This window comes from Eumetopias jubatus, unplaced genomic scaffold, assembly GCF_037043125.1.
Source record: "Eumetopias jubatus isolate StellerSeaLion01/CBP00866 unplaced genomic scaffold, mEumJub1_p1.0 scaffold_2, whole genome shotgun sequence".
NCBI classification, from domain to species: Eukaryota; Metazoa; Chordata; class Mammalia; order Carnivora; family Otariidae; genus Eumetopias; species Eumetopias jubatus.
The window spans coordinates 76,525,631-76,538,615 of record NW_028274808.1 but is presented as its reverse complement, the minus strand read 5'-3'; the positions used below and the strand labels follow the sequence as shown (position 1 = coordinate 76,538,615).

At 33.9% G+C, this 12,985-nt stretch overlaps 1 protein-coding gene across 5 annotated transcripts in view; it reads right to left on the bottom strand.

The window, feature by feature from the left end:
* Nucleotides 1-12,985, bottom strand: part of LRBA (LPS responsive beige-like anchor protein) — a 741,906-nt gene that overhangs the window by 599,121 nt on the left and 129,800 nt on the right. For all 5 annotated transcript variants that reach the window (XM_028125276.1, XM_028125281.1, XM_028125278.1 and 2 more), the window contains exons 12-15: nt 11,953-12,061; nt 11,285-11,437; nt 4,920-5,088; nt 275-354 (exon numbers count right to left, since the gene is read on the bottom strand). In XM_028125276.1, the coding sequence (XP_027981077.1) occupies nt 275-354; nt 4,920-5,088; nt 11,285-11,437; nt 11,953-12,061 (511 nt within the window). The remainder of the gene's footprint in view (nt 1-274; nt 355-4,919; nt 5,089-11,284; nt 11,438-11,952; nt 12,062-12,985) is intronic.

The window sequence follows — 12,985 nt, the reverse complement described above, 5'->3', positions numbered from 1 at the left end:
AGTAAATATTTACTGAATGAAAGAATGAATCACTTGAACCCCTAGAGAAATTCATATAACATATATTACAATTATCAATCTCCAATTCTGCAATGATGTACATCCATATATGTGTGCAATAAAGAAAAAACATAGAATCAAGTATCTTTCAGAGTATTTTCCAATGTGTAACCCTAATAACCCAACAAAGGGTAAATAAGCCAAAGATTGTATCTTATGTGAAATTATAAGTTAAAATACAGAACATGCTAAAGGAGAAGTAGTATAAACTCACCTTCATCACTAACTGCTTAATGAACATCAACAAGAATGCTCGTAGAGAAAGTATTTCTTTTTGATTAGGTCGTGGTCCATCTTTGAAAAAAATAATACACACACACTTAGTGTTTTAAAGACCTCAAAGCAAAGTATAAAGCTGTCTTTCCTAATAGTTTTTTCCATATATTTATGAGAAACATAAAAGGAAGTCACCTAAAGAGACATATGCCTCAACATTATCATTTAGAATTGAAAGGAAGATAAAGAGTTTTGCAGATGAGCAAAAATTAAAGAAGTTCATCACCACTAAAAATGCTTTACAAGAAATATTAAAGAGAATTCTTCAGGCAGGAAGAAAAAAGTCTATAACTAGAAATAAGAAAATAAAGGAAAGAAAAAAATCACACCAGTAAAGGCAAACATATATAAAGGTAGGGGATCACTCACTTGGAAAGCAAGTACAAAGACTGAAAAATAAAAGTAATAAAATCAACTACATCTACAATAATTAGTTAAGGAATACACTAAATAAAAAGTTTAAAATATGCCATCAAAAATATAAAACATTGGGAGATGAGAGTAAAAATGTAGTACTTTTAGGATGCATTTGAACTTAAGGAATCACCAACTTAAAATGGGCTTCTATATACATAGGTTGTTAGATATGAAGCTCATGATAACCACAAACAAAAACCTCTAATAGGTACACAAAAAATAAAAAGGAATCCAAACAGAACAATAAACAAAATCATCAAATCACAAGGAAAGAGAGCAAGAAAAGAAAGGAACAGAGAACTATAAAAATAACAGAAGACAATTAACAAAATAGTAATAAATAAATATGTACCTGTCAGTAAAAATTTCAAATGTAAATGAGTAAAAAAAAAAACACAAAAACCCCTCTATGCTGCCAATGAGAGACTCACTCTCTACAGACACACACAGACTAAAAGTGAAGTGATAGGAAAAGATACACCATGCAAATAGAAATGAAAAGAAAGCTTGAGCTGGCAATACTTTTATCAAAGTAGACTTTTTAAAAAGGTGTAACAAAAGACAAATGCATTACATAATGATAAAGAGATTAAACCAACAAGAAGGTATAACACTTGTAAATATTCATGTGCCCAACACTGGAGCACCTAAATATATAAAGCAAGTATTACCAGACAAAAACGAGAACCTGCGAGTAATACAATAATAGTAGGGGATTTTAACACACTCCTTACTTACATCAATAGATCATCCAGACAGAAAATGTGTAAGAAAACAATGGCTTAAATAACACATTAGAACAAATATACTAAACAGATATATACAGAACAGTCCACCCAAAAACAGAAGATACAGTTCTTCTCAAGCACATGAAACATTCCTCTACAATAATAGCATGACAAACCACAAAATAAGTCTCAATAAATTTAGGAAGACTGAAATCATATCAAGTGTCTTTTCCAACCATAATGATACGAAACTAGAAATCAATTACAAGAATAAAACTGGAAAAAAACATAAACATGCAGAGACTAAAAAACATGTTACTAAAAAGCCAATAGGACAATAAGAGGATATTAAAAAATAACTTGAGAAAAATGAAAATGAAAATACAATGTTCCAAAATCTATGAAATGCAGCAAAACCAGATCCAACAGGGAAGTTTACATCAAGACAGGCCTACCTCAAGAAAGAAGAAAAATCTCTAAGACATACAGATGGCCAAAAGGCACATGAAAAGATGCCCAACATCACTACCATCTGTGAAATGCAAATCAAAGCAATAATGAGATTTCACCTCACACCTGCCAGAATGGCTAAAATCAAAAAGACAAGAAGTATTTAGTATTAGTGTGAATGTGGAGAAAAGAAATTTTCATGCACTATTGATGTCAATGTAAAGTGGTGCAGCCAGCCACTACAGAAACAGTATGGAGATTCCTCAAAAAATTAAAAATAGAATTGCCATACAATCCAGCAATTCCACTTCTAGGTATTTATCCAAAGAAAACAAAAACATTAATTCAAAAACATATATGCATCCCCATGTTAAGCAGAGCATTATTTACCATAGTGAAGATATGGAAGTAACCTAAATGTCTATCGACAGATAAATGGATAAAGATGTGGTATATGTATGTGTGTACACACACACACACACACACACAAACAAACGCACACAGGAATATTATTCAGCCATAAAAAAAGAGTGAAAACTTCTCACTGTGACAACATGGATGGGCCTAAAGAGTATGATGCTAAGTGAGGTCAGCAAAAGACAAATAGTGTATGATTTCACTTGTTTGTGGAATGTAAAAAACAAAACAAACAAAGCAAAAGAGAAACAGATTCAAAGATACAGAAAACAAACGGACAGTTGCCAGAGGGGAGGAAGGAAGAAAATGGGAAGATGCACAAAATAGGTGAAGAGGTCAAGAGGTAATATTTTCCCATTATAAAATAATAAGTCACAGGGATTTAATGTACAATGTAAGGAATATATAGTCAATAATATTGCAACAAGTTTGCATGTTGACAGATGGTAACTAGACTTACTGAGGTGACCATTTCATAATCTATCTAAATATCAAATCACTATGTTGATACTAATAACTGTTTGTCAATTATTCTTCAATTTAAAAGTTTTATGCCTCTAGAAAGACATTCAGTCTCACATACAATAGTATACACAGTGTTCCAAATGTACAAAATGGGTTACTTTGAAACTACAATGAAGGAATTTATTTTTGATTAAGGTTAGATGAAGTCCAAAATATGAAAATGAGGTAATAAAATTTCTATTCAATAATAATATGCACTTATATTTTGTTTTGAAAGACTCTGAGAATGTTAGTACAGTAATAGTTTACAAAGGAAAATCCAAACTTAAATGTGAATTTAGTTAAAAAAAAAAAGCTTCCATTACTCTTGTATGAGCTAATAAAAAAATTTTTTAAAGTACACCTGAACATCATTTGATTCATTTAGAAAGGAAACATTATGTTGACTACCTCTGCCATCTCCTCCCCTTCTTAAAAAAGTCCCTGGTCACACATGGCTCACATTAAAGACAATTTTCATGTCTCAAAAAAATAATCCCCAAGTAGAAAGCTTTTGAAACCAAACACCCATTGTTATAAGATCCTGAAGTTAGGTACCTGTTTGCTTCATATTTTCTGCAATTTTCCCTACACTAATCACTATTTATAGCTAGTTCTTAGACCACCAAAGCACAAGACCACCATGACCTTAAACAGATCAATTAAAATAGGAAGAAAATTGCTTAAAATTTGTTCCACATGACAATTCCTAGACAAAGAATCAGTTACAGAGTTACAATAGAATCACAAACTTTGTCCAGCTCTCTCACTTCAAGTATGAGACTTTCCCAAGGTCACTAATCAGTTATAAAATCAATGCCAGAATACAAAACTAATACCCAGGACAGTACATGATACAGCTACAGTATCATCAAATAGTCATGAGGAAATTATGACCTAGTTCTCTGCCACAAAACTACCACCTTAAACAGATCATACAACTTCTGTGTGTGCTCATATCTTTCTAAATTATACATAGCATATTCTCTGAGAATAAGCAGATTTTGAAAGGGATAAACACTGTATTAATATGAAACTTGTTGGTAAATCACCGAGCAGCCAAAGCATTTAAATACAATGACTCTCCAGCATCTATTTCCTGATTTCAAATAGCAGCCTTCGATTTTTATCAAGGTACTGAGCCCATCCTCACTCTCACACCATGTATTTCCGAAGTGCGAAGGTCTTCCATGCCCATGTATGGGCAATCAGAAAAATATCTGCCACATAAGACTGTGCACATGATGCAATCAGAGCCAATGAGCAACAAAGAGACTTTAGCTGGAAATGTTCGATACAGGCAGACACTCTTCTGTTAGACTTACAGTTTTAAGGATGTGAAGGTAGGGTGGCTGCTTGGTACTACAAGGGAGAGAATACATGAAAAGAGCCAACACAGAAGAACTGGGAAATGGAGAGAGACAAACTGGGTTCAAGGGGCATATTCTGAACCCTTGCACTAAGTTCAACTGAAAATGCCAGTTTATATGAGCTGATTAACTCCCTTTTACAACAATAGCCGATTTGAAGCAGGTTACACTTAAACCAAAAGACCCACCATTTGTCATAATTTTTATTTTGATACCTTCCATAAATTTGACATGATGAATGAATATTATCTCTCCAGTAATTTCCTGATTATACAGGAAAATAATTACTGAAATTTTGTAACTTCATTATATTATTTATTAGAAGTAAATACACCCCCTACTTCCTCAAGAAATCTCTATTTCCCAAAAAACATGGTTTTTCAATAATTCTCATTATGATAATTAGCTTCAGGATCAACCCTATGCTAATATCGAACTTCTCATTTTCAGTGCCTTAATTATACCATATTTAGTCTGCAAACAACTTATACCAGCAGAAGTAGCATTCTTCCATAAAAGTAGCAAGTGATTAACTTCTGGCAACCTCAATTCAAGACAAACTATTAAAATTATCAATAAGATTAAAATAAAATTTTGCCATGATGATATTCAGAAAAACTTCAAGAAGAATATATTATTGGTTAAAACAAAGAAAATAAAAAATCTATGACAAAATATATAAACAGGGATAACATACCTAATCCTTTAGGGGTGATACCACTTCGATCCTGAGGATTCACTGCCCAGTAGTAATACTTCAGTGTATGCATGATGAGAAGCACTGTTCCAACTCTCCGAATGGCATTATATATGTTGACTGTACCAACGAATTCCGTGGATAGGTAAGTATAGAGTGTCAACTGAACCTAGAGAATCAAAATGAAGAACTACATCAAAGAAGCAGCATAGCATTTTACCCCTGGTTCCAATAATACTCTCAGGCTGTTTTACTTGGATCATACTTGTTCCAAAAAGTAAGATACTGGGCACCTGGGTGGCTCAGTTGGTTAAGCGACTGCCTTCGGCTCAGGTCATGATCCTGGAGTACCAGGATCGAGTGCCACATCAGGCTCCCTGCTCTACAGGGAGTGTGCTTCTCCCTCTGACTCTCCCCACTCTCATGTGCTCTCTTGCTCTCTCTCATTCTCTCTCTCTCTCAAATAAATAAATAAAATCTTTTAAAAAAAAACTAAGATGCTGAGCTTGATGGTAACATCCATGCTAACAGATAACACATACTGGCATGTGCGCACGCATGCACACACACACGCATGCATGCACGCACACACACACACACACACAGAAAAGCACACACATTACTTATAAAACTAAACGAAGTAAATGCTACTTTTACAGTAACATTATAAAGGAAACATCCCGTAATATGTAAAATTTTTACAGCACTGTTCCATGGAAATAACTGTTTAATTCCTATTAAGCAATCAGCAATTATTCATGAGCATATATAACTTCTTTACAGTAAGCTTACTAATTATACTATGCATAGTTGCTTTAAAATGCTGGAAATTTTCTTCACTTTGCCAAAAAGTAGAAGCTAAAATAACAAAAAAAGAAAAAAGAAAGAAAAAATAGGAATAACTCGAAAGGGAAAACAGTAAAAGTCAAAAGGAAAAAAACAAGTGTAAAGCCTACCTTAAGAAATATTAGAAAAACAGAATTCTGTTATAATAGCTCATTGACAGAAAGATTATAATCATAAGATTACAATCTCTCAACATGTTTATCAGTATTATCCTCTAATTAGAAAAGGATTCTACTGGGACACCTGGGTGGCTCAGTTGGTTAGGCATCTGCCTTCAGCTCAGGTCATGAGGGATCGAGTCCCTCACTGGGCCCCTTGCTTGGCAGGGAGCCTGCTTCTCCCTCTGCCTACCACTCCCCCTGCCTGTGTACGTGCTCTCTCACATGCACTCTCTCTCTCTGACAAATAAAATCTTTAAAAAAAAGAAAAGGATTCTATTAGTCTTATTTCCAAATAAATTATTTCAATAAACACATAAGAACTTAGTAACTTCAAAATATAAGCTCTTAAAAGAAACAAAAGATTATAGGTACTACTCTACCACCACACATTTCATATTGGTACAAAATTTCAGTGAAATTACAGCTCTAAAACTCACTAACAGCTACAATCTAGTACTTCCAACAGCATAAAATAAGGATTGCTTTTGTTCTACTTTTGTGTTAAAATCAAAATTTTTCAATTCATTGCTAGTAGATATACTTTATAAGGGGAACAATTTTAAGTAGAACATATATACTCGCCATTAACCAAAGACCAAACTATTCCCAATCATTTAAAACAGAACATTTATGCTATCTTCCTAGACACTGACAGCATTTTCACTTTCAACCCTGCAACATATGTCAGTGTTACTTGGTAATTTCTTTAGAGTGCAAAAATTAGGTACCTATCTTCCAGATGCCCTATAAATAAACAATCAAGGTTAAATGAATCAGGGAAACAATTAGTAACCATAATGGTGAAGAGTGGCGGATTCTGAACCACTTAAAATCGAGGTTCAATTTTATGATGATTATAGTTTAGAAAACTATATATGTGGACTATCCCACTGTCTCACTGAAAAATAATGTTGATGCAGCTAATATTATTCAATTATTCAAATGGCTAGGCCCAGTTTACTTGTCACTGGGGCTATATAACACTTTTTTGACATGGTTCAAATTCTTAACCATGCTATTTCAGTCATTTAGAAAATATTTACATCCACCTATGCAAAGTGATGTATTATGGAAATACAATGACATATACATTATCCCTCAACAGCTGAAATCCAGTTGAAAAGATGAAAAAAACACATAAATTTAAGTAAAAAAAAACCAATGTAATAAAGATGCCTATTGAAACATAAAGATTACTTAAGGAGATTCTTTTAAAAAGTGTCTAGAATTGGAGCGCCTGGGTGGCTCAGTCAGTTAAACGTCTGCCTTCAGCTTAGGTCATGATACAAGGGTCCTGGGACTGAGCCCTGCCCCAGCAAGGGAGGCTGCTTCTCCCTCTCCCCCTGCCTTTCCTCCTGCCCCCATCACTTGTGCTCTCTCTCTCTCATAAAAAAATAAAATATTTTTTAAAAAAGTCTAGAATTAACACATTTATAAAGGGACACCTGGCTGCCTCAGTTGGTAGAGCATACAACTCTTGATCTTGGGGTTGTAAGTTCGAGCCCCACCACTGGGTGTAGAGATCACTTAAAAAAAAAAGAAAGAAACATAAGTATGTATGTAATTAATTCCATGTAGCTAATTGCAAAATATGTAATTAATTGCAAAATGAGTAGCAAAGACTTATTAGAATCTATCAATTTGGAGATCAGAGAAATTATTATAGGATAAGCTAAAATACTCAAAAAAGCCTGACTGATAAAACAGGTATTAAAGTAGGCTTTGAAGATTAGTAGTAAGATAGGTAGAACAAAAGTAGAAATTCAAACAGGGAAAATAGTAGATCACACAACAACAGGTTTCCCAAGATCTTGTGAAATGGTCCACAATCCTGATTGTGCATTAGAATACTGGAAAAACATGTTTTAAAAATGCTGATGCCTGGGCCCTACCCCAAACCAAATAAAACACAATGTGGAGTAGAGGGTGTGGAATTCTGTTTCCTATTTAAAAAAAAAAAAAAAAAACCTCTCGCAACAGGTTCTATTGACAGCCAAGACTGAGAACCTCTGCTCTGGGTCAGTCTATTGAGAATGATACTGTAGTAAAAGAAAAACGAAAAGGCTTTAATATCAACATACTGAGATGAGTGAGAATGGTGACCTCAAGATTATTCATATGCTAACAATGAAAAACACTTCCTCATTTACTCATTATATAATCCAAAACCATACAAACTGTATGTGTTAATATCCATCTTTCCCACTGGACATTCTATAAGGGCAAGAATTAGATCTGTCTTGTTCACCACAGCATCCACAGTGCCCATCATAAAGCAGTTAGTTACTCAACAAATTGAGGACTATTTTATACAAGAAATTTCGCCTCTCCTTTTAGGTCATTAAAAAGACAGTCTCTGAGAAGATGAATAGATATTACACAGCACAGTAAACACCCTTTTCCAAAAGCAAAGGTTGATTCATACATATCTTCAACTTTGGTAACCACAGGTGGAATTACCATGAAGCTAATGAAGCTTAAACTTTATGCTATCTATACAGGTTCTCTGCAAAACCCTAAACCTCATTTTGTATGCATCATGTTGTATTTCTTTTCTTAAAAATTTCCTCCCTCCCTGTAATTGTATAACACTCAGATCAAACAAACTTCAGAAAACAAACCACCTTAGGACTACCTTTATAATACAATTAAAGTAGATATAACCCCTTAATGGACACACAAAACAGCGTTTTTAAAACAAGGAAAGTTTAACCATAACGTATCAATTATAAATTCTAAAAACAAAATTAAAGAAAATTATTAACAAGGAAAAGGTAAGAAATAGAGTGTAGTAATACCAGGAGCCTAAGAAAATGATATAATGAATTTTTAAAATATTCCTCTACAACTAAGTATCTAATAAGAGGCTTTTAGACCACATCAAAAGAAATCCAAAGCCTTACAAATATGCTGCTTAGTAAGAGAAAAAAAAGTGTCTAGTAAAAGGTTTAAAAAGTAACTTGAAACAATCCTTGAAAAGAATTAAGACTGAGGGTCATAGAAGAAAAAGAGGTCATATTTGAACCCAGAGATAAAAAGGTACAACCTCCAGCTGCCTCCTTTGATTATTTCCAAATGGCAATCAGAGTCAGCAGCTGTTTTTCTCTTTAACATTTGAAAAGACCAACTGAAAATAAGATACTATGACTCTAGAAAAGCAAAGAAAGTCCGCATTTTTTTCTGACAACTAAAATAAGTATGTGTCATTCCAACCTAAACAATGATAAACATTCTACATGGATCAAAAGGGAGAAGGGGAAAGAAGAAATTAATAGGTATGAAATAATACAACTTCTAACAAAAACTGCAGATAAGGCAGATACAATTATGCAATTTAATAAAAATTTCTGTTTCAAGTTCTCCTGAACACTACCATAATTAATATTCTTAGGGCAATTTAATACATTAGGACTTAACAAAGGTTTTATTTATATACTTTATCACAAATTCACTTATATTCACTTAGAAGTAATTGGTTTATTGTTACAGTACTAAACAAGTCATGTACAAATATAACTGTATTTAATAATTTAAATTCATGTGAATTAAAATGATTGAGACCAGTATATCATGCAAGCCTTAAAACCAGGTGACATTTCAACTGTTCCTGCAAAATTAAACTCATGTATATGTATACATACATGTGTACACAGTGATACGTATGCATACTGGCAACAGAATAGAGGTAGAATTGATAGGAAACATATTTATATTGGAACTGTCCAACTTTTATTTATACTTAGTAAATCAAAGTCTCTCTCAAATAAAATTTTGATTTAATAGAAAAGAAAGACTATAGCTCTGTTTTTTAAAAATACTGACATGGCTTGGAAAGAATATCCAATGGGAAAAACACAGTCTCTTCAACAAATGGTGCTGGGAATACTGGACAGCAGCATGCAAAAGAATGAAACTGGACCACTTTCCTACACTATACACAAAAATAAACTCAAAATGGATTAAAGAACTAAATGTAAGGCCTGAGATCATAAAAATCCTAGAAGAGAGCACAGGCAATAATTTCTCTGACATCAGCCATAGCAACATTTTTCTAGATATGTCTCCCGAGGCAAGGGAAACAAAAGCAAAACTAAACTACTGGGATTACATCAAAATAAAAAGCTTATGCACAGCAAAGGAAACAATCAACAAACTAAAGGCAACCTACTGAATGGGAAAAGATATCTGCAAATGACCTATCTGATAAAGGGTTAGTATCCAAAATACATAAAGAACTTATACAATATCCCCCCCAAAAAAGCAATCCAATTAAAATTAAAAAAAGACGTTTCTCCAAAGAAGACATTCAGATAGCCAAAAGACACATGAAAAGGTGCTCAACATCACTCATCATCAGGGAATTGCAAATCAAAACTCAGTGAGTTATCACCTCACACCTGTCAAAATGGCTAAAATCAACAACACAAGAAGCAAGTGTTGGCAAGGATGTGGAGAAAAAAGAACCCTCTTGCACTGTTAGAGGGAATGCAAACTACTGCAGCCACTGTGGAAAACACTACAGAGGTTCCTCAAAAACTTAAAAATAGAATCCTACAATCCAGTAATCTACAAATATTTACCCAAAAAATACAAAAACACTAATTCAAAGGGATATATGTACCCTATCTATGTTTATATAAGCATTATTTTACAAGACTTAAATTATGGAAGCAGCCTAAGTGTCCACTGATAGATGAATGAATAAAGAAGATGTGGTGTATCTATATAATGGAATATTATTCAGCCATAAAAAAGAATGAAATCTTGCCATTTGCAATGACATGGATGGAGCTAGAGAGTATAATGCTAAGTGAAATATGTCAGAGAAAGACAAATACCATAGGATTTCACTCCTATGGAATTTAAGAAAGAAAACACAAGAAAAGGGAAAAAAGAGAGAGAGAGAGAAACCAAGCAACAGATCTTAACTAGAGAACAAACTGCTGGTTACCAGAGGGGAGGTTGGTTAGGGGATGTGTGAAATAGGTGATGGGGATTAAGGAGTGCACTTGTCATAAGCACTGGGTAATGTACAGAATTGTTGAATCACTATATTGTATACCTGAAACTAATATAACACTGTACTTTAACCATACTGGAATTAAAATTTAAAAAAAAACATACTGTTCTATAAAAAAAGAAAGAAAAGATACACTGATTTGCAAATATACCTAAAAAGAAAAAAGTATGCTTATCAAAAAACACAATCCACTGAAATTTTACATGATAGCATGTGAAAGGATAAAAGAAAATCCTCATAATTATCACTCTTCTCAACTACAAAAACTTGGTGAGAATAGAAAAACAAAATCTATATATGTATATATATATATATATATATATATTTATATATATTACCTTGGCTGGGGTATGAATCCATATAGCTGGGTTAAGAAGAATGTGATCACACAACTGTTTGAGTAGGGGCATCCCATTCTGCAGATTACTCAGATATTTTGAAAATGCAAGACAAAGTTCAAGTACTGCTCTGCTGACATGGGATTTGGAAGACTGCAAAAAAAAAAAAAAGTAGATCAAAGGTCACTACCAGGGCCACTGGATGGCTCAATCAGTTAAGCAACTGACTATTTCCATGCATGTCATGATCTCAGGGTTGTGAGATCAAGTCCTGTGTCTGGCTCTGCACTGGGTGTGGAGACTGCTTAAAATTCTCTCTCTTTCTCTCTCCTTCTCCACCCCCACTCCCTCCCTTCCCATTAAAAAAATTAAAAAAAAAAAAAGGTCACTACCAATACAAGGCAACGTAAGTAAATTAAAGGCTATCAATACCAGAAAAAAGTTGGCCGACAAACTATGCTCAAAGTTAAAGATGCCATGAGACTCAATGCTACATTTCTCCAATAAAGCAACAGAGGCAAGGTAAAACAACAAAAGGTTATTTTAATTTTGGTAATTTTATGTAACCAAGGAGACATACTTGCAGAAAGAATTTCTTAACCACTTAGGAGATCAAATCCATGGCCTGAAAATTAAGAACAAAAAATGTAAACCATTTCATACTTTACCTTTTCAAGACTGTATCCTATTACCAAGAAGCCCTTGCAGGCAAGCATCTGCTCCTGCATAGCAATTGAGTTCTTCAACAACTCCATGATAAAAGCCAGCAAAGTTGAACTAGAATAAGAAAACAGGCAATAGTCCAAAAAAATACTTTTTTTTTTAAGGTGGGGGGGTTGTTAGATACAGCCTTTCTTTTATCTTAAAAAAAAAAAAAAAAAAAAAAACGCCTGAGTGGTTCAGTTGGTTAAAGGACTACCCTTGGCTCAGGTCATGATCCTGGAGTCCCAGAATCAAGTCCCACATCGGGCTCCCTGCTTAGCAGGGAGTCTGCTTCTTGTGCTCTCTCTCTCTCTCTCAAATAGATAAATAAAATCTAAAAAAAAAAAAGTTCTCTATTTCAAGGAAATTGAAGTTTTAATAAAATTGCCTCTAACATTATTTCGGGACTAGAATTTGAATGTAGGATTAGGACTTAATTGTTTATTCCATATACTTTATCACCAACCTACTAGTAAGTGAATTACTTGGAAACATGCATGAACTAGAGAAAAATTAGCAATGTCCAAAAACAATAAAACAGCTAACATAAGTATATGAAGTCCTTAAAGAATATATATAATTTAGATTAGCAAGTATATTCAATTTCAGAGAGTTAGAGGCCAAACAGAGGGGAAAGATACACAGAGCAAACATACCAGGGTAGAAACACTCAGAATGTGTTAGGGTCCAGACTGGCCTGGTTTGAATGGAGATCATGAAGGGGAAAATAAGAAAGTAAAACTGTACTAAACTTAAGTCCTCAAACACTAATTTAAGAATTTTGTGCCTTATCCCAACAGGAAAATCATAACTCAGGAGTCAATTGAGAAGACTTTTAAAACTGAATAGGGGCTACAGTCATGTTCCCATCATCACAACTTCTAGAGATACTGAAAATGGAATGGAATAAGGTCAGCTGTTACCTCCTTCTCAAGGCTCTGAGATACCTCCACAAAGAAAGAGAGGCTAACTGGCAGCCAACCTCCTCCACGGAAGTGC